The sequence below is a fragment of the Lethenteron reissneri genome, chromosome 36 (assembly GCF_015708825.2).
Source record: "Lethenteron reissneri isolate LAM-NWPU_2019-01 chromosome 36, ASM1570882v1, whole genome shotgun sequence".
Taxonomy (NCBI): Eukaryota; Metazoa; Chordata; class Hyperoartia; order Petromyzontiformes; family Petromyzontidae; genus Lethenteron; species Lethenteron reissneri.
This window is the reverse complement of record NC_083814.1, coordinates 4,631,530-4,659,302: the sequence shown is the minus strand read 5'-3', so window position 1 is coordinate 4,659,302 and position 27,773 is coordinate 4,631,530. Positions and strand designations below refer to the sequence as shown.

General features: G+C 42.7%; 1 protein-coding gene across 2 annotated transcripts in view; it reads left to right on the top strand.

Annotated features, from left to right (window-relative positions):
- LOC133351031 (mucin-19-like) overlaps positions 1-27,773 on the top strand; it is a 285,024-nt gene that overhangs the window by 120,963 nt on the left and 136,288 nt on the right. For both annotated transcript variants that reach the window (XM_061565914.1, XM_061565915.1), the window contains 14 exons: positions 345-368; positions 1,571-2,458; positions 3,976-4,109; positions 4,791-4,958; positions 5,398-5,583; positions 6,808-6,944; positions 7,230-7,321; positions 9,994-10,212; positions 10,699-10,860; positions 14,251-14,367; positions 14,884-15,101; positions 21,964-22,030; positions 24,100-24,264; positions 26,985-27,101. In XM_061565914.1, coding sequence (XP_061421898.1) covers positions 345-368; positions 1,571-2,458; positions 3,976-4,109; positions 4,791-4,958; positions 5,398-5,583; positions 6,808-6,944; positions 7,230-7,321; positions 9,994-10,212; positions 10,699-10,860; positions 14,251-14,367; positions 14,884-15,101; positions 21,964-22,030; positions 24,100-24,264; positions 26,985-27,101 — 2,694 coding nt within the window. The remainder of the gene's footprint in view (positions 1-344; positions 369-1,570; positions 2,459-3,975; positions 4,110-4,790; positions 4,959-5,397; positions 5,584-6,807; positions 6,945-7,229; positions 7,322-9,993; positions 10,213-10,698; positions 10,861-14,250; positions 14,368-14,883; positions 15,102-21,963; positions 22,031-24,099; positions 24,265-26,984; positions 27,102-27,773) is intronic.

Here is a 27,773-nt window from a genome sequence, read left to right as displayed (position 1 = left end):
GCCCATGACAGAAGCACTTGAAGTAACCACAGTTGACATGTCGGGGAACACCTGGGACTCTCCTAAATCTAGATTTGTATCACCAACCGCATTGCGGGTGTGGAGGTTGAGAGGGATGAGACCTTTATGATGAGTCTATACATGGCCATCTGATATTAGCCTCATTTGATTTCCTGTAAATAGTGATATAACAATGCATTTTAATTCAGCATTTTGAAATCATTATTATGCCTTTACAATATTTTATATATGTTTGGTGAGCATTTGTTTGGGTTAAAGTAAATTTTTTTACGATTAAGTTATAACGGTGCTTAATGGTGCTATCTTCTCCTCCCCCTCTGCAGGTGATGGAAATGCAACATGCTCACGTGAGTCTATCTCCCTACTCTTGTGTAGGCTGCATTACAGAGCAAATAATAGAGAAAATGTACCATTAAAATTGAGGGATATTTTGGAAATTTTATCGGACTTTCAGTCAAATGTACAATTAGAAATTCTGATGCCACTGAATAGAATATCTTCCCACATCACTATTTGCTCATATATGGTACTGTAAATATTTAAATGATGGGAACTGTGTTAATGGTGCAAGACTGTACATTAAGGGCCAGCAACCTGCGGCTCAGGAGCCGCATGCGGCTCTTTAAGGGACTGCTTCGTGACGTTATTTATTAAGGATTACCGTCTCGTATTCATGTGCATTGTGTGGCTCTTGTAATATTGAGTTTTTTTTACGGATTTAGAAAAAATGGCTCTTCTTGTTATTTTGGTTGCTGACCCCCTGCTGGACATTAAGTAACTTCTGAGGGAAATTATCTTTGGTGTTAAGTGTGAAAAGTGTTTCAAAGTCCAGTGTCATTCTTGGTAAAAATAACGCTTGGTAAGATACCACCTTAAAATATGTGGGTTTAAGGCCTGTGATAAAACATTTACAAGGTCATTAGCGTGCTCAGGTTATCTGTTAATAATACAATGTCAAATTTCTGTCCCTTAATGGTGATATTAGAATCATGGTGCATTTGTCAGTTTAACATATACAACGCTTACGTTTAACACGTAGGCGTTGCATATGTTCAAAAACAGAAACTCTATGATTTACAGGTAAATAGACAGCATTTGTGTATTTGTACAGTACATTATATACGAGACATACAGTTTTTCCATCAGCAGATATGAACGTACATTGTGTAACTGATGATAGAAATACATTGGCCTGTGACCAAATAAGCCTAAATATTCCCAATTCCAGGAGGCCTTATAAGTTAAACAAATATAACCCTTGTGGGTGACTATGAAGGCTTGGCATGTGTTTTAGGCATAATGCTGCAAGGTTGCCAAAGGATGACAATACTGAGTATCACCCAGTGTGAAATGTGTTGTTTTTCTCGGGCGCATTCTAGTTTCCTGATAATATCGATCAGTAAGGATCCTTATGAAAAATCGTCTTAATACTCAGGCTTTTCTGAGTAAATAATGCGTATTGTTCTTGCTTTACTGCAAGGTACATTGAAAGATTGTTTAAGTCATAAGAATGATTGATTAATTGTAAACTATTGAATTATTCTCACAGTGGCAACGACATATTCAACCACGCCATGGACTGATAATTCAACACAGTCACCACAGACAGCAAGTCCACCAAGATCAACCACCTCAAACACAACGAGTAATTCTACAGTATTCTTCACATCAGAAGGTGTATCGGCCACGACTGCACCAATAAATGCATCATTCACTGCAATTACTCAACCTCCATCATTCTCAACATCAGCCGCCCCGGTAACACATACAACAGATTCTATGAATGCAACCACTACCATTGTAAACACATCACCAATAACAGTGCCCTCAAACACAGCAGCGAATACATCAGCTGTGGAGTCGACAACAGCATCAATAACGAGAGTTGGGACCGAAAGCACATTAGTGAATATGAATGCAACAAGTCCCGTAGCTCTTACAGCAGCATCAAACGCAACTTCAAAGACCACTGTGACATCAGTGACCACCGCAGCAATGTCTACAATAGGACCTAATGGCACAAACGTGACTCTACCAATATTATTTGGGATATCAAGCACAACAACCACAGCCACAATGACACCAGCGGCTCCCAATTCCTCAACGGTAGCGTCGACAAGTGCGAATCCGCTGTTGTCGCCTGCTACATCGAACACGACAGCAGTTAACACATCTGTGGGCTCGGCAACAACATCAACAACTATATTGCCAACCAATAGCACACCAGTGACTGCACTTACAAACCAGTCAACAAGCACAGCTGTGACTCAACTGATAGTGAACTCACCCACCTCATACACAACAATAATATCAACAGTGTCATCGTCTACGGCCTCAACCACAAATGCAGCAGTCACTCCGGCTTCAACAATTAGTAGCATTTCAACGGTGACATCTCCAACGACTTCATCGACTTCCACCACTGTGTCTAACTCAGGTAAGCAGTGTAAAGTGGGCTCATGTATCAAAACTCTGTATTCTGCTGTCCATATATTAAATAAGGTGAGGCTGGTTGGAGATTGTGAGTTCAGCTCATAATTTTTCAAAGCTAGATAAAATAAGCACCACTGTGAAAATTAAATTTCATTTGTCCTCTGTAGAGACTGAGGTCTCTGTCCTTTGAGATGTTGTTTTCCATACTGGTTCAATGTTGGGGATGAGCACCGACTTTAATAAAAACATTTTACTAAATTTTTGTTTTATGTTAGCAGGTAAGGCCCACTGAGCTATACAGCTCTTTTTCAGAAACGATCTGGCCACAAATGATAGTTCAACGAAGAGGCCTATCATGTGGCAATGTATAGCAGCCAAATACTAAATTGGGCAGGGAGACACTGTATGCTAGAAAATTACAATGAAAAATGTATTTCCTGAACAGTTACGTTCCACTAATTGTAAATGATTCATGTTCTAATTCACCAAGTAGTTTAACTATTTTTTAAAGTAAATTATGTGGAATACAACAAAGTGTAAAGAGGTCATGTATGCAGTAATACAGTCATTGTGTAAGAATAGGTTTTCCCCTTTTTTCTGGCAACAAAACAGGTGTTAAGATCTTCTTGGTTCTTTCGGTAAAGTCACGTAGAAGGGTTTTCACCTGAGGATGGCTGCTTGCGTTGTGGCCAAAACGTCGTGAGAATTATTTTATTGTTTATTTTATTATTTTATTGCTTCCCTTCTACGTGACTTTGCCGAAAGAACCAAGAAGATGAATCCCTGCAGTCACGAAAGCTTTAAATCGAAAAAGGTGTTAAGATGTTAAAACACCAAACCGAAACCTTTTACAAGGAATCATGTCTGCATTAACCACAATACTTGTGGTCAGAATGCAAACAAAAAACATACTCTGTTAATATATGCATTGTCCTTGAAACTGATTGGTCCACACCAGAGACAGCTTTCTTTCGAGCCTAGTCTCTATGTATACTGCAAACGGGAGTAATATGTAGTGACGATGTTTAGTTGACGTCCTTATGGTTGAATTATTAGCGGCTCCTCACTCGTTGATGGTCAGTGACTCGGTGCTCACGTGACTGCAAATGCGCCGGCAAGTAAACCAAAAACAGATGACACATTCAATGCCGTCACCCCCATTATGTCAATGTTTTGATAGCCTAATTTACACGTGTTTTGCACGATCCTAGCTTTGTGATTTTTTTTTTATCCGAGCAGTCCCTTACCTCCCATTACTTCAGATAATTAGGTTAGTCGTGCATGACCTGCCATTGTAAATCCTACACAGCACATGCAGAACCCAAATCGAATTGAAACATTACAGCTCGTCTAAAGTTAATTGCAGACTATGGCAATTAACCAGGAAAGTAAGTATTTTGAAGACCAACATCCACTGATATGTCACTTATGAACGCACTGTAAAATTCTAGATTTGAAGCTTTCGTGACTGCAAGGATTCATTCTAAAATGTGGCAATTTGTGTTTATTTTGTATATGTAGAGAAAAGACTTTTCGAATATGGACCAACTGTGGGTGACACAACTATGAAGATCATGTCCACGGATTCAGTGTCTCGGTTCTTCTCACCTCCGTATGGATTTCCTTTTGCCTCCAAGTTCTACCAGCGGTTGTATGTAAGTACAGTAGCCAGTTATGTTTAAACTCTTTACTTTATACATAAATTAATAACACGTGTATGCATGTGCATTTTTTAGCATAATCCTTAAGAACATGTATTTGTTTTTTTATTTCATGCGTTGCTTGACATTTATTCATTTGCATAGTTAAGTGCAAACACAATTATCACCTCACAGAGCCAATGGTGTTGGCATGGGCCACCACGGTGGTAAGGTATAAATTACCTCACCTGGTATACAGGAGGTTGTGGGTAAAATCCTGACTCTGACACCTGTATATTTGGAGTTTGCATGTTCTCTCTCTCGCCGTGGTCATGTGGATTTGTCTCCGAGTCCTCCGGTTTTCTCTCCATATTTAGAATCCACATGCATTTAGAGTATTTGGCTGCTATACATTTCCACGTGATAAGTCACTTCGTTGACCTATCATTTGTGGCCAGGTCTCTTCTGAAAAAGAGCTATGTAGCTCAGTGGGCCTTACCAGGTAAAATAAAAATTGTTTCGCAGTTTAGTTTATTACAATTACATGTAAGTAGGATGGTGTTGATGATGCTGACAAAGGTGATTTCAGTTAAGGTGATGATTGACAGCAAAAAAATTGATTCTACCATTAATGCACGCTTTTCTTTTTAATATAAATTGTACTCATGGTATCTTGTTTATGCTTCTGATCTACAGTTTACAGACAATGGCCTGATTATTTTCAAAGATGTCGAAGATTCAACGAGGTTTGCCTATCCCAACCCCTTCATCAACGGTTTTACAGATGCCTCTTCAATCCCTATGATTGCCGTGTTCTGGGATGATGCTGACTTCTCCTCAGACACTGGGGCGATGTACTATCAGGTTTGTTAAAAGTAACCTTGAATAGGAAACAAATCATTGACATGGTGTGCATAATTCATTGAGTTCCAATTACACTCTCAGGCACCACTATAGCTTAACAAAATCTCTGGTCGACATGGCATGGAGAAGCAGCAGTGGCTTTACAAAACACACAAAGTGCTTATCTTGATCTGGGTTGCATACACGGTATCTGGCTGAATGACGTCCACTAGAGGGTGCTCTAGAGAGCCCATGTGGAGGGTGTGTGTGGCCTAATCTTGCACACGGACAAGATATCCTGGAAGAGGTGTGAATACCTACGCTTTCACCCACGACACTCAACCTGCCGCCAATCGACTTACCGTGATTTGTCCGTTTATTCTGCAGTTTGTGTTCTGATAGGAAAATGCATCACAATTAATTGTTGCAGCTAACTACAAATTCCACTGTTTCTTGACAGGAGTATGATTTTACTCAAGGCCTCAGCAATAAAAATGATGCCTTGACGCTTCGTGGGAAGGTGATGGAGCAGATCCGAGCCAACTTTAGCAGCCAGTCAGACACACGTGGCTATGAGCCCACATGGATGTTGAAGATCACCTGGGTGGAGGCCCCGGCTGTGCCTGCCAGAATCAACTTTAACTACGTAAGGCCATCCCAGTGATTTCATACAAAAGTCATAGTGATTTCTTGGCTCAAATGAGCATTGCGGTGGTACTCTTCTCCTGTTTAGAGCCCTGAGCAAGTGGTGGAAATGCTGTACAATGCAAGTATCATTGTACAAGTCTCACCAAATGTTTCTTACAATTAAATTCCATGTCCCTCTATAACCATGGTTTTTGACTGTTATTGCCAGGGTCCACAGCTTGATCCATATCCCATAACACCGGGTCATGCCACCATATCACATAATACTAAAGGCCATGTCACCATATTCCATATGTTAGCATAATACATATATCCGCAGCTTGTCAGCAACTCACAAAAAAATGTTTGTACCAAGGTACAAAACCTCCTTGATTCAAGGTATCTTGTGAAATATAACAACGCTCAATTTTGACATTGTTCAGTTGAAGGCAAGCGTGGTGGCTCTAACCAGATTACAGGGTGGGGTTGCAACTGGCAAGAAGTTAGGCGAGTGGGTGGTGAACCTGCATACTGTGTGGAATAAACCAAGAGTAAATGCATTTTGTATGTAAATTATCAACAAATTCCAGTTCCCCCAGTTCTGTGCACGAGGTACAGACTGACATTCTATTTTTGATACCTGTATGGAACATCTTTAACAAAAAACACGTTTTCATAAAGATAACAAAAGGCCATCCGTCACACGAGAGTTTTTATCTCACTTGGTCAGTTCGTGTCATGACATATACAGTTAGAACCTCTGGAATGGGGAAACAAGTTTTTTCCATCTTCGCAAACCAACAACAACTCCTGATTCATCCCCTTTAACCACCTCTTTTTTAATACTGCCCTTTACGAGCACTAAAATAAAATTATTAGCTAACCATTATTTTACAATCGTAACAGTTTTCATGATCAAGGGTAAATCAAAGTGGCAACAGAGCATGCATATTTATTTGTGATATTTCTAGCTCTTGGATCGTCATAGAATCTATAGTTTGGACTGAGGTAAATATCACATGCTGTAATTCCATATAAAAATAGCATGTCCTTGCTCAATTCAATACATTAGTCGATATTGTGTATTTATCCATCCATACTTTACTACTTTTTATATAGTGGCATGCTCTATCACCCGCCATGACTTAATTTATACTCTTACAACTCTGTCTCGTATGTCCAGCAATTGATAGTCTACTCGGAATGAATGACTAATCAGTTGACGGTGCTGTTTCACTTCCAGACGAACACCTTCCAGGCCGTTCTGAGCACGGATGGCGACTCCTCGTTCTGCCTCATATTTTTCAAAGATGGAGGCATGCAATGGAGGCCAGAAGCCAGAGACCCCGGCTCTAACAATGCCCTCATGGGATTCAATAGGTGGGGTGCAACGTTGTCAACAGTCATTGTGTTTGTGGCAACCACGGTGACCGGACCACTGGTCTTTGAATGCTCAAAGAATATTTGTCATTGTTGCAATGTCATGGAACACCGTGAACGTGGTCACGAAGATTTTTTAGATTTTTAAAGATAAGCTCAATATATATTTGTTTACTTGTATTTCTTGTAATACTGGTTATAGCATGAAATACTCATATAGCTGTCAACTTGCTTCAAAGAAATCAGTGATAACGATTCTCTCATGTCTTTATTCGCCCCTCACAGTGGAACAAACCGGTTCTATTACAATGACGCACTGTCAAGATCCACAAATCCAGCTCGCTATCGCCCAGATACGGTCATTGGAAACAATACTGGTAATTCATTTGTACACTTTAATACATTGAAATCAACGTAGTGTTTTCTGACATGACTTGCAATACGTTGCTCTTCCCATATATAGGGAACAAAACTATTCCACCTGTTGTGGATTTCCCATTATGTTTATTTAAGGTTTTGTCGAGGCGTATTTGGGGAAATACAAACAGGGCTTGTGACTTTTGAGGGAGAGAAAAAAAACGTTTATAAACCTCTCATTATTGATAGCAATGTTTAACTTAATATGAAGCTTATTTGGTAGGAGAAGACTTCCCATAAAAGTAATGGCTTCTTTTTCATCAACAATATATCTTTTTTTATGAATTTTTAGAAAAGTTTTATGTATTAGCGTACGTGAATATGAGGGTACCACGTCTGGACTATTTGGTGGATGAGACAGGACAATCTGTATATGGAAGTTCTCAGGCTTCTATGTGGTCCGACATTGCCGTGTTGATTTATACCATCTAAATGTCTGATTTGGTAAATAGATTTCTTAAATTGGTCAACATCTCAAAAATGTGTATAACATTTTATGAGCAAGCAATAAGGAAATAAATTAAATGGTGAGAAATTGAGCCATAACATTCGTGGCATCCACTATATTAATATTAATTGTACTCTATTTGGTTAGGCATCAGTTCAGAGTTCATCATGTGATTTTTTTAACGTAAAAAGATCAATTAATTTCCCGTACAATAGAACGTGGGCAATCGTTCATTTTGTATGCCAGAGCCAAATTATATGGCAGGGTACTCACTTTATTTACCCCCAAAGGAATTATGGGTTGAGTCAATCACCATTTAACAACTGAAATTATGTAAAAGGCAGTGTTTAGTTAAAAAAGCCATCATGGTTGATGACATTTCTACACAAATTGTCCATATATGGTGACCACTCACCCTCCGGGGCTGCATTTTGATACAAAATGTGGATTTCCTTTGCCATTTGTAAATCATCAAAATGCGTTATTTTAACGTGAAGCATTTGTTTTTTTACACGTTGCTTCTCCATAAAAGTGGGTTGGTTTACCACTTGCATGATGCAGCACACATTCCTTGCAAGTTCATGTAAAGGTTAATTTCAAACAAAGAGCATGGATCTTTCACAACCAGTCTTCGTAAAAGTCACGCACACAACCACAGCTGGATTTTTTTAGCTTATGCTAGTGCCGTCCCGCTGAGTGTGATATATCTATATGTCCCTGAACAGTAGCTTGTTACAGGGTGTCTATGAAACCAGTTATTGTTTAAGGTGATATTTTGAGCAACGGCCCTTCACAGCACAGAGGGCTACGGCCATTTTCACAGCACACAGAGAGGCCAACCAACGGCCCTTTTCACAGCACGTAGGCCTCTCTTGACAACTGATAATGCAGTATCAAAGAATAAATTGTTATTATTTTACTTTCATTTAAAAGTTCATTGAAGCAGCATCTTCATACAATTCTAATATTTTAGCATTTGTGTATTTTAATACCACACCCGACACAGTCTGATGAAGCTAGTTGTAATTACTGGCGAAACGTCGTGCTCAGATTGTAAATGTTGTGGCTTGGCTCTCCAACACACCGGTGTGCTGTACTAGTGACTAATTGGCATGTTCTGTTTACGTGACAACCCTTACTAGTTGGGTGGTGGCGGGTTTTAATAACACATTTTTATATTTATGCAATCCAACCCAAAAAAACCTCTATTATGGATGATATTGGTAGTCATGTTTTGTTATTGTGGTGATTATCACTGCCAAAGAGACATTTTCCCACCAACTTACCATGGCATCCAATAACCATTTTTGTAACTTGGCACATCATTCCTATTAGCAATTGCCCTCTATTTTCTTGCCTGATCTCAGAAGATAACCGGGATTGAACTGGGTTACTACTTGGTTCGTAAGAGTTCCTGGTAAGACAGGCATCACTGGTTTCCTTCCACATGCCAAACATTCAAGAGTATTTGTTAAACAAGAATTTCCTGGGTAAATTTACATATCTAAATGAGCTTATGCCTCTCGCAAATCACGTGACCTCTGTGTGACTACTTGCACTCTGAATCCCTCCCGTCTCCCCACCCCCTGTGAAAACAGATGCTGCTCCATGCAACGTCGAGGCCCTTATGTGGCCTCCACCCTCTCCTCATCTTTCCTGACCATATGCTCACGTTTTCCCATTTAATTTCCATTCTTTTCCTCTTATTTCCCCATTCTTTCTCTTCTCTTTTCCTTTTTACCGTTGTATTTTTATTTTCCCATGCATTACATCCTTGGTTTGCCATGGGTAAAACGTCGCGAGTGGCAATAATTTTGTTACAACGTATTATGTTTAAAAAAAATTACACGGTGCTTCCTGCAGTGAAGTGGCACTTCATTTGTGGTTTTTGAAACAATTAATATTCTGATATGTCTATGCCCGTTTATTAATTATAATGTATGCTGTAGTTTTTTTAAGTAGTTGAGTGCAAATGCTATATACAGGACACTACTTTAAAGCGGCAATGGTCTACCTTGTTATCCAAGCTAGTTAATGTGTGTATATTTTCTGTCCATGACAATGTGTTGACTAAGTGTTGTGGTCAACATGTGGCTTTTTTATTTCAAATTTTCCAATCCTTTTGTCAATAATGATGGTGAGTTTATAGAGTATATATAACGTCAATAAATGCATGTGTTGCAGGTCTAACAGGAAGATGGGCTTACAGGCTGGATACAAACGTGGCTGTGACCACTAATCCAAAGCGCAAGTGTATGGACTGGTATAGGAATGAGTTAGTCCTGCCTTCCATCAGCAGATTCACTACCTGCCCCTGCTCTTTGTGGCAAGGACAGTTTGACATGTCCTACATCAATGGGGACCTCATATCCAGATATGGCTACCAGCCTCTAAATGTCACAGGTGAGGCTGAACATTAATTTGCTTTTGGGAAATTTTTTAAACAAGTCACTGCAAAAATTACATTGTATAAACCATTAATTGTTAGATTATCCTTTGTCCTGTATTTTAGTGATTAAAAAATATGTTGCAGTTTATGATGTAATTGAAACTAAGCGATTTATGTTCCTGATGTTATTTGTAGCAAATTACCATTTTGATCACCACACCAGATAACCACATATTTAGATAACTGACTAGCTATATTTACATCTTTAAAAATACACTTGTCATTAAGTTACAAATTCTGTCTCTGTTGCACAATTGATTATACACTCATCTCTGTACCAGAAAAAAATATATAGGTTAATCTGTTTATATTTATATGGCAATATCACTTTAGTCCAATACATGTGAATGCTGAAATGTGAATATAACCACTGCGATTCCCCCCCCCCCCCTCCGTTCAAATTCTATCGTATTAATGCTGAAATTTTTTATTTGTGCCAGGTTCATTTATGAGCTTGCAGAACTTTAATAAAGATATATTTGGTGGAGGGGTGAGATGCCACTACAACACATTTGGGGCCCTTGTGTCTGGGTCGTATGAGAGGTATCTTCCTACCCCTTGGATCCCCAACATTCTGCAGCCAGACATTCAACTTTACTCGAGTAAGTGATGTTAATAGTGCAAAATAGTTGTATTGTGACTTGACTTAAATCTCCCACCGCCGCTGTCCATCCAGCGTATAAATCGGAACACCACAGCTAGGTAGATATGCTGTTAGTGTGTGGTGGGGTAGAATGTGTGTACTGCCACCTATTCCAAATTGTTTGGCAAGCATTGAGCCGTAGATCAAATTAGCCTTTAGAGATGGCCTCTAGAGCTTCCTGAAGTGGAGGCCCTTCTGTTGTGAAAAGTAATGAATATAGACTCTGCGGGAAAGTGCAAGAACAAGGTTTTTGTTTCTATGATATGCAATTTTATTACCTTCTTTACACTCATGTTATTTACACCTGTAATTGTTCCTGGCCTAATGGCACTTTGGCAAAATGCTTGACTCACATTTGAATGATTACAAGTTCAGGATTATTACATTTTTCAGTCATATTTTTTGGGTCTTTCGGTAAAGCAACGTAGATAGAAAAAATTAAATAAAAATAATAACAAGATCACGACGTTTCGATCGCAACACAAGCAATCATCATCAGGTGAGAGCTGCTGAGGTAGGAAAAAATATATGGAGGGAGCGCTGCTAAGGCAGGGATTTATAAAGGTTTGAGATGGGTGTAGCCCAAGGGTCAGTGGGCGGGGCTAGAGATTAAATTTGCATGTAAATGTAAGATAGGAGAAATCTTGATAAACGAAGTTGTGGGGGTGGCCATTGTATTGTGAGAGATTAGCATATCAATGTAAGAAATTTTCTTGTAAATGTAAGCTCGGGAGAGCTCAGACATCGCCACATGGAGGTGGAAAAGGATTGCAAGCAGCTGTGGGGGAGGCCATTGTATTATGAGAGATTAGCATGTCAATGTAAGAAATTTGCTTGTAAATTATCACGATTGCTAGTGTTGCGATCGAGAGAGCTCTGAAAAGAGCATTGCCACCTGGAGGTGGAAAGGGATGGCAAGCCGCCATTTACTAACACAGCTAATGGTGGCTGTGGGAAAGAACCATCTGAGGACCCAATCAAAACCATCACCTTGCCATACATAGCAGGGGTCACCAAAAATATTTCCCAAATCATGAGCAAACACAAAATCCAGGTACGATTCAACACAGTACATAAAATTCGTGATTTGATCCCATCTATAAAGGATGTGATCCCTGACATGCAATACTCCGGTGTCTACAAGCTAAGGTGTCTGCGGCAGCAGTTATATTGGGGAAACTAATCGACATGTCTCGGACCGGGTTCGTGAACATAAGGCAGATCTGAAACACGGTAGGACCAATACCTCAGCCATGGCTGATCATTATTTTAACGCTGTGGGCACACACGAAATTGATTTTACCAAGACGAAGGTACTCTGCAAACCTACTGGCTATCAGCAATGATTCGTCCATGAAGCCATCCAGATATATAAACAGACACAATTTCAACCGAGATGATGGGTACAACTGAGCAATCATTGGAAGGACGTTATTAACTAGTTTAGGTCATAACTGGCTGTGTTGTTCCTTTCCTGCCTACCTGTGTTAGCAATTATCTTCGACTCTTTGAGTTACATTCACTAACACAGCCACCGTTGCCTCCAGGTGGTGATGCTCCTTTCCGAGCTCTCCCTAGCTTACATTTACAAGCAAATCTCTTTCATCATTAGACCACAAGTATTGTGGTTAATGCACACATGATTCCTTGTAAAAAGGTTTCAGTTTTGTTGCCAGAAAAAAGGGGAAAAACCCTATTATTATGCTAATCTCTCACAATACAATGGCCACCCCCACAACTTCATTTATCAAGATTTATCTTATACTAGCTTTACTACCCGGCTTCGCCCGGGTCTTGGATCCACGACGCTAGGCCGCCTTTGTCTCCCCAGTGGCGATGTTCATACGCCACAGCAGTTACTCGTTTTGAGGCTGAGTCGACCTAGGGGAGAGCCAGGACCGGTTCAAATAATCGTCACCGGTGGTGTCCGTGAGCGGGAATGGAACTCGGGTCGCCGGGTTCGTAGCGTGGCGCGCTAACCACAACACTACAATGCGTTACACTTCCGTTGTAGGATTTGTGTGAGGCGCGCCGATCCGCTGTAGGGTTTTAGTGAGGCGCGCCGATCCGTTGTAGGGTTTGTGTGAGGCGTGCCGATCTGTTGTAGGGTTTTAGTGAGGCGCGCCGATCCGTTGTAGGGTTTTAGTGAGGCGCGCCGATCCGTTGTAGGGTTTTAGTGAGGCGCGCCGATCCGTTGTAGGGTTTTAGTGAGGCGCGCCGATCCCCCGCGATACAATAGTACTGTGTAATCGCTATAATTTTATGATTTACGGAGCCTATAATAGTAATTTCACACATTGGGGTGGCGGTGGAGTGAAGAGGACGTGAAAGTTTGATGAATTTACCTCAGAGTGGCGTGGTGGGTGTCGAGGCCTAGCACCATGCAGAGCCTCCGGCCTCGCCTGATTTTCCCACCCAGCTGACGCTGGGTACGGGTGCCATTCCCCCCCCCCCCCCCGCGCTACAATAATACTGTCTAATCGCTATAATTTAATAATCGACCGACCCTATAATAGTAATTGCACACATTGTGGTGGGGGGGGGAGTGAAGAGGACGTGAAACTTTGATGAATTTACCTCAAGAGTCGCGTGTTAATGCGTGCGCCTATTTTTTACGGGAATTAAAAAGGGCGAATGCGTCGCTACCCGTTGCCAGGGGCAACCGCCGGACCAATCGTGTGTCGCAAATCCCTGACATTTCGTCCAATGAAAGTGCGTATGGTCCGGCGACACACAGACACACAGACAAACAGACAGATTCACGATTTTATATATATAGATTACATTTACATGCACATTTAATCTCTAGCCCCGCCCACTGACCCTTGGGCTACACCCATCTCAAACCTTTATAAATCCCTACCTTAGCGCTTTTTTCTTACCTCAGCAGCTCTCACCTGATGACGATTGTTTGTGTTGCGATCGAAACGTCGTGATATTGTTATTATTTTTATTTTAAAATATTTTTTCTATCTACGTGGCTTTAATGAAAGACCCAAGGAATATGAATTCCTGCAGCCACAAAAGCTTTAAGTGATGTGGTTACAAGTGCTTAGGGAATTGTGTACCTGGATTGCCAGCGGGTTTTTTTGCCTTTCTAAAATTATTACTCCTTACTCCTGCGTAAGTTTCTCTCGGTTGCGTTGTTTCGTCCGTTTTCGGATTGCACCGCGTATTGCTCACTATGGTATTTACCTTCATGTGCTGGGAGCTTCTTTCAGCTCCTGAAGAAGCTCTCAGTTCCTGAACAAGGTCCTCACGTTGAACAATACACAGTACAAACCGAAAACACAGTGGAGAACTAAGTCAATGATGTTACACACAAACATTTTTTTGTTGTTGTTTTCAGCAAATGAAGTACAACCATATCAATCATGTTGCCAGTCTGGAGATGCCAGGTTTTGCAGTCTGTACCAACAGAAACGCCCTCCCAACAAATGTGCTTTTTACAGGCCACCCTTTGCTGGTAAGAGTCATCTGTTAAGCATTACGTTTATTTAAATGTTCAGAATCAAAATGTTTTTTACACTGGTGGAAGCCGATGAGTTATAAAGCTCTTTTTCACAGATGTCCAATGTGGTCACCCATGGGCTAAGCTTTCAAAGATCATTGCTTGATATATAAAGACCAGTGCTTTCCAACTATGATTACAGGATATGCTGCAACATGAGTCTCCATTTCAGGCATTGAAATAAACTTGAATGAGGAATATTCACAAGATACACGGTATATATTAATAGAGTTCACATATTGATCTTGGTCTGCAATCAACTGTGTAAACTCAGTCATATGGAACGTTCATCCCGGTTTCGGGCCAGATAAGCACCACCCAATGTCAAATTGAATATCGTAAAAAAATTTTAATAGTTCCATGAATATAAACAAAAACATGAATTTGGTGGAATGGTGGTGCAATGGTTAGCATACTGCGCTATGACCCCAGCGATCCGGCATTGTAAACTTGGTTACTTTTTCATTGCAGCGTTTCTCATTGGCGACCCTCACATCACGACCCTGGACAATGTCTCGTACACCTTCAATGGCCTGGGAGAGTACACTGTGTTGGAAGCGGTTGGAGATGGGGTGAATTTCACCATGCAGGGCCGCACAGGAATTGCGAGGACCAATGCCTCCGCCAATATTTCTTCAAAAGCAACTTCCTTCATAGCCATTGTTGCACAGGAGACCGGCGGCATTAAGGTACACGCAAATAGCTTGACAAATATTAGGTTCCCAAGCTTAAAGACATAAATTGCCCCCCCCCACCGCCTCTGTCCAGCCAGCAGTTTAAATGGGCACCCCACAGACGGTCTGATCGGCAGATCACGCGTGTATAGGGGTAATGTGTGCGTACTCCCACCTCTTCTAAGATGTGTGTGGCCAACAATTGATATATGAACTGGCCTTGGGCTCCCGCTGTTTACCAACCTGCACTGAGCAGTGCGGTGAAACTTGGTCAAACAGCCACCTCGGCTAACACAGCATATAGGGAGGTCTTAATCCAGCAGTGGATTAACAAATGTCTAAAAAAATTACATATACTTGCAATAAAATACACCACAGTTGGCTACGTACGGTGCGAAAGAAGTTCAACGTACATACATACACACATAGAGGGACTTTCTCGTGCTCCCTCTAGTGGACACTCTTTTGCCAGCAGTGGCATGAGTGTGAAATTGCAGGGCTACACCTTTACCTTATAGCCCATCTTTATAAACTACTAGCGGAAGTACCCGGCTTTGCCCGGGTGAAAAATATATTTCTTAAAAACCTTACATATATATATACACAGATACTAAGGTATTGTCAAAGCCCGGTGGGCTGTTTGTACATTTCTCCACCAACAAATATATAAGAGGCTTTCACAAGTCCAAAAAGTTTTAGAAAGTGTGGGGTAAATAGTTGATGTCAAAAGGTTTCCGAAAATTGTGGTCTCCCCCCCCCCCCTCAAAAATATCTTTACCCCTCGTAGGTATATATACTAACAACACCTTACATACAACAGAGGAAGTGGTATCTATTGACTCTGTAGTAGTATCTACTGACTGTACCGTAGTATCTACTGAGCCAGTAGTAGCTACTGACTGTGTAGTAGTATTTAGTGACTGTAATAACTACTGAACATAGTAGTATTTACTGGGCCTACAGTAGTATCTACCGACTATATACTCGTAACGACTAATTGTATAGTATCTGCTGACTCTATAGTTGTATCCACTGACTATAGTAGTAACTACAAAATCTATAGCAGTATCTACTCACTCTATAATAGTATCTACTGACTCTAGTAGCTACTCACCGTGGTAGTATGTACTGACTGTATAGTAGTATATACTGACTGTAGCAGTATTGACTGACTGTAGCGGTATATACTGACTGTTTTAGTATTTACTATAGCGGTATCTACCAACTCGATAGCAGTATCTACTATCGCTACAGCAGTGTATACCGACTGAGGTCGTACCTGCTATCACTACAGCAGTGCATACTGCTGTGTTGGTACCTGTTATGATGACAGCAGTGCATATTGTGGTGGAACCTGCTATGATTACAGCAGTGCATACTGCTGTGGTGGTATCTGCTATGATGAGAGGAGTACATATTGTGGTGGTGGTACCTGGTATGATAACAGCAGTACATACCGAGTGTGGTGGCACCTGCTATGACGACAGCAGTACATACTGTGGTGGTACCTGCTATGATGACAGCAGTACATTCTGTGGTGGTGGTACCTGCTATGATTACAGCAGTGCATATTGACTGTACTCATCATTCACCCTCACCATTCACCACTCACAACTCACCCTTACCACTCATCCTCACCACTCACCACTCCCACTCACTATTCACCATTCACCCTCACAACTCACCACTCACCAATCTCCCTCACCAATCTCCCTCACCAATCTCCCTCACCACTAACCCTCACCACTAACCCTCACCACTCTCCCTCACCACTCTCCCTCACCACTCACTCTCACCATTCACCCTCACCATTCAGCCTCACCACTCACCGTCACAACCACCACTCACCCTCACCACACAACCTCACCCTCACTACTCACCATTCATCCTCACCAATCACCACTGACCAATCACCACTCACCACTCTCCACTAACCCTCACCACTCAACCTCACCACTCACCCTCAAAACTAACCACTCTCACCACTCACCCTCACCACTCAGCACTCACCCTCACCACTCACCCTCACCACTCACGCTCACCACTCACCCCTCACCACTCACCACTCACCCATCACCACTCACAACCGCCACTCACCCTCACCACTCACCCTCACAACAACCACTCACCCTCACCACTCACCCTGACCACTCACCACTCATCCTCACCAATCACACCCTCACCAATCACCACTCACCCGCACTGCTCACCCTCACCACTCACCGCTCACCCTCACCACTCACCCCTCACTAATCACCCCTCACTAATCACCACTCATAACCGCCACTCACCCTCACCACTCAACACTCACCCTCACTACTCACCACTCATCCTCACCAATCACACCCTCAACAATCACCACTCACCCTCACCACTCACGCTCACCACTCACCCTGACCACTCACTCTCACCACTCACCACTCACCCTCATAACAACCACTCACCCTCACCACTCACCCTCACTACTCACCCTCACCACTCATCCTCACCAATCACACCCTCACCAATTACCACTCACCCTCACTGCTCACCCTCACCGCTCACCACTCACCCTCACCACTCAACCTCCCCTCACCACTCAACCTCACCCTCACCACTCACCCCTCACTAATCACCACTCACAACCGCCACTCACCCTCCCCACTCACCCTCACTACTCACCACTCATCCTCACCAATCACACCCTCACCAATCACCACTCACCCTCACCACTTGCCACTCACCCTCACCACTCACCCTCACCATTCACCCTCACCACTCTCCCTCACCACTCTCCCTCACCACTCACCAGTCATGCTCACCACTCACCATCACTACTCACCACTCACCCTCAACACTCACCCTCACCGCTTACCACTCACCCTCACCACTCACCCTGACCACTCACCACTCATCCTCACCAATCACACCCTCACCAATCACCACTCACCCTCACTGCTCACCCTCACCACTCACCCTCACCACTCACGCTCACCCTCACCACTCACCCCTCACTAATCACCACTCACCCCTCACTAATCACCACTCACAACCGCCACTCACCCTCACCACTCACTCTTACCACTCACCCTCACAACAACCACTCACCCTCACTACTCACCCTCACCACTTATCCTCACCAATCACCACTCACCCTCACCACTCACCCTCACCAATCACCACTCACCCTCACCACTCACCCTCACCACTCACTACTCACCCTCACCACTCACCCTCACCATTCACCCTCACCACTCACCCTCACCATTCACCCTCACCACTCTCCCTCACCACTCTCCCTCACCACTCTCCCTCACCACTAACCAGTCACGCTCACCACTCACCCTCACTACTCACCACTCACCCTCACTGCTCACCCTCACCACTCACCACTCACGCTCACCCTCACCCCTCACTAATCACCACTCACAACCGCCACTCACCCTCACCACTCACCCTCACAACAACCACTCACCCTCACCACTCACCCTGACCACTCACCACTCATCCTCACCAATCACACCCTCACCAATCACCACTCACCCGCACTGCTCACCCTCACCACTCACCGCTCACCCTCACCACTCACCCCTCACTAATCACCCCTCACTAATCACCACTCATAACCGCCACTCACCCTCACCACTCAACACTCACCCTCACTACTCACCACTCATCCTCACCAATCACACCCTCAACAATCACCACTCACCCTCACCACTCACGCTCACCACTCACCCTCACCACTCACTCTCACCACTCACCCTCATAACAACCACTCACCCTCACCGCTCACCACTCACCCTCACTACTCACCCTCACCACTCATCCTCACCAATCACACCCTCACCAATTACCACTCACCCTCACTGCTCACCCTCACCGCTCACCACTCACCCTCACCACTCAACCTCCCCTCACCACTCAACCTCACCCTCACCACTCACCCCTCACTAATCACCACTCACAACCGCCACTCACCCTCCCCACTCACCCTCACTACTCACCACTCATCCTCACCAATCACACCCTCACCAATCACCACTCACCCTCACCACTTGCCACTCACCCTCACCACTCACCCTCACCATTCACCCTCACCACTCTCCCTCACCACTCTCCCTCACCACTCACCAGTCATGCTCACCACTCACCATCACTACTCACCACTCACCCTCAACACTCACCCTCACCGCTCACCACTCACCCTCACCACTCACCCTGACCACTCACCACTCATCCTCACCAATCACACCCTCACCAATCACCACTCACCCTCACTGCTCACCCTCACCACTCACCCTCACCACTCACGCTCACCCTCACCACTCACCCCTCACTAATCACCACGCACTCCTCACTAATCACCACTCACAACCGCCACTCACCCTCACCACTCACTCTTACCACTCACCCTCACAACAACCACTCACCCTCACTACTCACCCTCACCACTTATCCTCACCAATCACCACTCACCCTCACCACTCACCCTCACCAATCACCACTCACCCTCACCACTCACCCTCACCACTTACTACTCACCCTCACCACTCACCCTCACCATTCACCCTCACCCTCACCATTCACCCTCACCACTCTCCCTCACCACTCTCCCTCACCACTCTCCCTCACCACTAACCAGTCACGCTCACCACTCACCCTCACTACTCACCACTCACCCTCACTGCTCACCCTCACCACTCACCCTCACCACTCACGCTCACCCTTACCCCTCACTAATCACCACTCACAACCGCCACTCACCCTCACCACTCACCCTCACCCCTCACCACTCACCACTCATTCTCACCAATCACACCCTCAACAATCACCACTCACCCTCACCACTCACTAATCACCTCTCACAACCGTCACTCACCCTCACCACTCACTCTTACCACTCACCCTCACCACTCTCCCTCACAACAACCACTCACCCTCACAACAACCACTCACCCTCACAACAACCACTCACCCTCACTACTCACCCTCACCACTCATCCTCACCAATCACACCCTCACCACTCACCCTCACCAATCACCACTCTCCCTCACCACTCCCTCATCACTCTCCCTCACCACTCTTCCTCACCCTCACCAGTCACGCTCACCACTCACGCTCACCACTCATCCTCACTACTCACCCTAACCACTCACCACTCACCCTCAACACTCACCACCACCACTCACCCTATTCCCGTTTTAAAAACTTACTTACGTGTCGCCAAGTATGCTTGAGGGTGATTGGTGATTGGTGAGGGAGAGTGGTAAGGGTAAGTAGTGAGGAATAGTGGTGAGGGTGAGTTGTGAGGGTAAGTGGTGAGGGTGAGTGTGAGTGGTCAGTGATAGTGAGTGGTGAGGGATAGTGAGTGATAGTGAGTGTTGAGGGTGAGTGGTGATGGTGAGTGAGGGAGAGTGGTGAGGGAGAGTGGTGAAGGTGTATATATTTTTAGCTATGATGACAGCAGTACATGCTGACGTTTTGTATGTTAAATGTAAAAGCTAAATGTGTGAATGTGTGTGTGGGAAATGTTAAGCAAACGTGGCAGGAATAGGGCGATTCTAAAGGAATCTACAACCTTCGATGATTCCTTTGCGCGATTCAAAGAATCGATTCCTGGCGCGTAGGAGGTTTCCATATTTAATTACAGAGTTTTATTTTCATTGGTATGTTATGTTTTAAAGTTTTCAGGAGTTTTTAATTATATTTTTGCCCCGGTCAACGCCGGATATTTCCCATTCGTAGCAGTTTACATCGACTCTATAACAAACTTATATTAAACTGGAACAGGGCGATTCTAAATGAATCTACAACCTTCGATTCCTTTTCGCGATTCAGAGAATCGATTCTTGGCGCGGTCGGGTTTAGAATTTTAATTACACAGTTGTATTTTCATTGGTATGTTATGTTTTAAAGTTTTCAGAAGATTTTAAATGTATTTTTCCCCCGGGCAACGCTGGGTTTATCGAGTTTATACCACAAAGTCGTCGCCTGACAGAGTTGCGTGTCGAGGCCTAGTACCGTGCAGAGCCTCCGGCCGCGCCTAGATTGCTCACCCGGCTGAGGCTGGGTTCTGGGGCCGTTACCCCCCCCCCCCCACCGCGCTACAATAATACTGTCTAATCGCTATAATTTTATTATCTACCGACCCTATAATAGTAATTGCACACATTGGGGTGGGGGGGGAGTGAAGAGGACGTGAAACTTTGATGAATTTATCTCAGAGTCGCGTGTTAATGTGTGCGCATATTTTTAACGGGAATTAAAAATGGCGTCCACCCCGCAGCGAAGGCGTTGCTACCCGTTGCCAGGGGCAACCGCCGTGGTCCGCGCCAGTCGGCAATATTAAATAAATAAATAAAGATTTAACTAACTAAATAAAGAGAAATCGCACTAAATCGATAATCGGTCCGATTTAAAGTTTAGAGACGAAAAATCGGAAATGCCTAAGTTTACCACAGGGCCGGGGGCGTGCCCACCTGCAAAATTTAATCTCGGCGAACCCCACGGTCCGAGAGCTACATCCCCCGGTAGGGAGCGTACGCAGACGGACGGACAGACAGACAAAAAATGAATTATATAGGTTAGATAGATGAAGGTTTCATAAATTATTTAACAATGATAATTAGGCAGCAGTTTTTTTAACGGCACGGTGGAACTATGGGGTTATGTGAAAAAGCCAAACAGTTTCAAGTGATCTTCAACAGCACGTGACAGAAGCATTCACGAAAAATTACACCTGAGATGTTAGTAAGCATCCGTTATTCATGTTATTTTTTATATTGAAAAATCTACTTTTCTGTCCTGTATTTTATTACCCATACCTCTCAATGACAACAAATATTGCGTTTTTACCCGTGATTGTTTACAAACTGTCTAATTTTGCTTTTACAGGTTGAATGGATTCTCAAAAACGACAGCATATTAGTACTGGTAGATGGCAAACAGATCAATTCAACAGGTAAATAATTCTGAATGTTTTACCTGGACGAAAACAACTCATGCAGTATCTCTTTTTATATTTCGCTGTGCTTCGTATATACTGTGTTTCTCTGTATGTTTTGTATACATGACACTCTTAAGACAAATTGTATCGGTGATGATGTGCTTCATTTTTATCTGTGGAGTCCTAATGATAACCATACCATTGACTCTTGTCACTGATGTGACCTGTCTTGATCCCTCTGAATGTATTAAAGTTGCAGGTTTGTATAAACAATTTAACATTCTATAATACCTCATTTCTACAGCCAATGGGTACCACAATTTTGCGCCGTTCTGTTATAGTGGGGCTGTACTGGAGAGCCTGTGCATTCTCGCATCAACTGGCCTGTCAAATAGATCGAATTGGTTTACTGAACAGGGTTTTGCACCAGCTGTGTTTGTCAATGAAGGATCTATTTGGGGCTGGGACTATTCTGGAGGTATTTGCGACATCCTGAAGTCAACATGGAATCTATATGTGCACATGCCGTTACATGACTCCCTTGATTCAACTTTCCGTCTATTTTAGTGAAAAAAAACATGGCCTAGCAGGAGCATGTTCGCCATTTGTTGCAACCCCTGGTTATTATTACTATGGGTGCATTAGGGTGCCACGGTTGCGAGATGTTAACCTCGCATGGTATACAGAAGGTTGTGTGTTCCATCCTGACCCTGATGCCTGTATAGTAGGAGTTTGCACGTCCTTCCATGGTGGCATAGATTTTTCCCCGGGTTCTACGGTTATTCCCTCGACATTTAGAAACATTCGTTTAGAGTATTTGGCTGCGATAAATGTCCACATGATAAGCCACTTCATTGAGCTATTAGTTGTGGCCAGGTCGCTTCTGAAAAAAAGTTATATAGCTCGCTGGGCCTTACCTGGTAAAAAAAATAAATAGTTTTTATAGTTTATTAACCATACAAATAAATACATACAAATACTCACTGTCTGTTTCACATAGGACGTTTAAAATCCCGTAACGTCAATTGTGAAATTTGAAAAGTTCACTCGAAATTAATTGGAACATGAAGAGCAATCAACTTGGCAGGAGTAATGAAACATAAGATGAAAAATACAAAAACGATATATTTAAGTTCTGATGTGTGAGAATAAGTTGTCCCCTTGTTTCTGGCAACAAAACAGGTATTAAGATGTTAAAATACCAAACTGAAACCTTTTACAAGGAATCATGTCTGCATTAACTACAATACTTGTGGTCAGAATGCAAACAAAAAACACTCTGATTTTTTTTTTGATTCCTTGTAAAAGGTTTCAGTTTGGTGTTTTAACATCTTAACATCTGTTTTGTTGCCAGAAAAAAAGGGGAAAACCTATTCTCATATTTTGGTACTGGCAAAGGAGGTCCCATGATGTAGCTCTGATGTGTGTTTGGTGCGCTTTGCGTCTTGTTTGGCATGATGTCTGACGTTTTGCTCCATGTGTTGAGAGCTGCAGAAATTGAATATGCCAAACAAAGGAGTATAGCCCTAAAACATATCGGCGAGCTATACAGCACAATCACGAAAATCTACTCAGCAGTGCAAGAATATTTTAACTTTACCTGCAATCACTTGATCCATGCCATACACTTTGATAAAGACCACGTGTTTAGACAATGTATTTCCTGGCATCCACCCTATTGCCTGCGGGATGATAGTGGGCAAGAAAGTGGAACGTGGGTGGAGCAGAAGGGGTGAAGACTTTGGAACCATGTTGAGCATGGAGGCCAATGGCCAGGGCCCCTCTTGATATTTATGAACCGGTACTGGGCCAACAGGGTTCAGACCTTGATACAGCAAATCTAGCTGTGACGGTCCCACCTGATGACTGAGACTTGTGTTGCCTCTGAAACGTCGTGATTTATTATTATTTTATTTCTATTAATACTTTTATTAATTTTAATTTAATTTTTTTTACCTACGTGACTTTACCAAAAAAACTAAGAGTATAGGGTTCAGACCCTAATAGGTGTGGAAACGGGGCATAATAACTAACTTTTATGTGCCCACGTTATATTAAATTATCACCTTGTTTTTCTCATTTAGATGACATCTACAGGCAGAACGTGTCGATCAAATGGACAATAACCGGACAGGTGGTAGCCACCTTCGCATCAGGCATCTCAGTGAACGTGTCCAGCCTTCCTGGGGCCCTCAACTTCATCACCTCATTGCAAGAGAGTTTTAACAACCGCACGAAAGGCCTGCTGGGTGAGTCACAATGAAGCTGCCCTTCACACAGTCAATGGCTTTTAACCTTTGCTCGTCATTGTCCCTAATCTGGTAGGATGGAGCTGTAGCAGGGAAGCGAGTTCGAATCCATTTCATGAATTGACTCATCCCATCACCTTCTGGGCTTCAAAAACAAGTATTGATAATTTAGGAAGTCAATCGTGGTTGTTTTGCAGATTCCATAGTAATGTGGGATGTCCATAACAGGCACTCAGGATGCGTTCTTGGTAAACAAAGCGCTGTACGAAACAGCGCTATAGGAGGTCACTATAACACAAAGTGCGCCCACTTCAAACATTGTCGTTTCATTGTACAAACAATTCCAATAATTTAAAACGTGATAACATGCGCAATTTTAGTGAGTGGTTTATTCAGCAGTGCTTTAGTCAAAGGTAAGTGTTGAACAGTGGATAGTCCTACAATTAAAAAATTAAACGAGTCACACGTGTAAAACATTTTTGGGATAGCCCGCACCTCCATATACCCCGCAGGGTCTTGTTTTGTTTGTAAAAAGTGGTACACCCCGCGGGTTATATGCGGGAAAATACGGTAAGTCATTGTTTTGGTTGTGGCATGCGGCGTCGCTCCACGTGTATGCTGAAATTGGACCATTCGGTACGGCAATTCGGCTCATGGTAAATTACTAATCTATATCTCCATATATATCAAAGGCAAATTTGTGATTATGTGTGTCTGTTCAAAATGTTTAGCCTACTTCCCGACATGCAACAAACTTGAAATTTGCCATATGGGTACTTTCCAGACTGGACATCATGCAAAAATTATAAAAATAGACTTTTGTATTTTTGGTGGGGAGGGGGGGGAGCTCAATAATGCATATATTTTTTGCACGGCAAGTGAGCTGTGACGTCAAATCTGTCATGTGACCCACGCATGTGGAAGCGTAACGCATTGTAGTGTAGTGGTTAGCACGCTGCGCTACGAACCCGGCGACCCGAGTTCGTATTCCCGCTCACGGCCACTACCGGTGACGATTATTTTAACCGGTCCTGGGCCTCCCCTAGGTCGACTCAGCCTCAAACGAGTAACTGGTCTGATGTGTGAACATCGCCACTGGGGGGACAAAGGCGGCCGGGCGTGGTGAATCCAAGTCCCGGGCGAAGCCGGGTAGTACAGCTAGTACAGTATATAAAAGGCAAATTTGTGATTATGTGTGTCTGTTCAAAATGTTTAGCGTACTTCCCGACATGCAACAAACTTGAAATTTGCCATGTGGGTACTTTCCAGACTATGCACCATGCAAAAATTATAAAAATAGATATTTGTATTTTTTTTGGGGGGGGGGGGCGCAATAATGCATATATTTTGCAAGGCAATCAATTCCCGCTCACGGCCACCACCGGTGACGATTATTTGAACCGGTCCTGGGCCTCCCCTAGGTCGACTCAGCCTCAAACGAGTAACTAGTGTGGTGTGTGAACATCGCCACTGAGGAGACAAAGGCGGCCGGGCGTGGTGAATCCAAGTCCCGGGCGAAGCCGGGTAGTAAAGCTAGTACTCTATATATGCTGAAAGTGCAGCCATGCCGAATTATCCTCAATTACGAATGATCAAATATCGACATAACGAGGTATTACTGGATAGAGTGTTACGGATTTTTGACTTACGAATAAAGGCGATTTCCATAATCATCAATTATTATGTATTTATTTCCTATTTTGGCAATATTATCGACTGTGTTTTTAGTTACGTATTTACCCGTTTTCTTTCTTGAGCTTCACAGCCATTGTCCGAGACTCCAGAAATCAAAATAAGGTTCATTTAGAAGCAACTTCATGAGCCAGCCTGATCCACTGTCTTGTTATGAAAAACGATGTGTTTTGAGATGGGGGCCGTCCATAAATGACGTCATGCGATTTTGGCCGATTTTTGACCCCCCCTCCCTCCCTCGTCACACAGCGTCACAAAAAGTCAGACCCCCCCTCAAATATGACGTCACAAAGCTCTGCCCCTCCCCCCAAAACCATATTTCCATTTTGAAAATAAAACATGCTTCAGATCACTTTAAACTATTGTCATTGTAGTGCGTATTTAATGTGGCGCTGCACTCTGATGTTATAGGAGAAAACACGTATTAAAAAGGTGTTGGAAAGCTGAAATTTAGCATAAAATTCACTTGAAAATATTCAACGTCTAACTAAAACTGCAGATGTTAAGAATATTATGTTGAAATTCTCTTATTAAATATTAAAAGTAATTATAACTATGAAAATACTTGAAACTTTGTAGTAGAACGAAGCAAAATGGAGAGTACAATTATAACAATCATATATTAATTCCACAGAATGAAAAGCCCTGGTAGAATCATTAAAATCTAAATGTTTAATAACAATCATTCAAAAATTTACAAAATGTATGCTTCTCTATTCTCCCATGGAGAAGCAAAATGCTTCTTCATGGAATAAATAAAAGGTGACCTTAGTAAATTAAAATAATAATATAGTTAATAATGAAAATTGATCAAAATTAGTGATGTTATAACAATTATTGTTTATATGTATTTAAAGTTGCGCATTTTGATGTGACATCACATTTCTCAACCCTTCCCCCTTCTCGTCACACATCGTCACAAATGTCTGACCCCCCTACCCCCCCTAAGTGTTTATGGACGGCCCCATGCTACTAAATTTGGACTTAAATCGTTTTTCTGATATATGAACAATGGGATTTCTTTGCAGGTGTTTTCAACAAGGATCCCACCGATGACTTCCAAGCTTCAAATGGAACAGTTCTTCGCTTCAACGGAAGCAGTGTGCCTAATGAATCGCAAATATATTATAGCTTTGGAGTTACATGTAAGTGTACCAGAGGTGTATTAATGTAGTTATGAATTGTGAATCGAACATTGCATTTCGCAAACAAATAACGATATGGATCAGGTGCTCCCGCTTGTCACGGCATTGTTATGCTGGCAGAATAAAGAGAGGTTTTTTAAACTACATAATTTATACTCTTTGGGTATCTACGTGACTTTACCGAAAGACCCAATGAGTATGAATTCCTGCAGTCACGAAAGCTTTAAGTGAAGATACATAATTTATGTAAAATACCGCTGATATTTTACCTCATCTAACATTTTGTTACATGTTATCAGCAGATATTTCTGTTGCAAAAAACCAACACGCATCATACGACTGATATGTAATATATATGTTTTATGTGCTCATTTGATAGAAGACTGTTCAGATTTATCAGCAAAGACCTATAAACATGTTCACTAAGGTGACACATCTGCCTGCTACGTTGAGCAGAGTGTATATTCATAGTGACTTTTAATAAAACGTTAAATGATGTGAGCGACAAGAACACCAGTTACATTCCACAAATTGACAATATAAAATATAAGTGAATTATAAATCCACCTTGGTGCTTTGCACCGCAGCTTTTAAAGCTGAAACAACCGAGCATTTGTATTGTTGGTTTATACTTGTTGCTGCTTATGTATATCAATAATGTTTTTTAAAAAC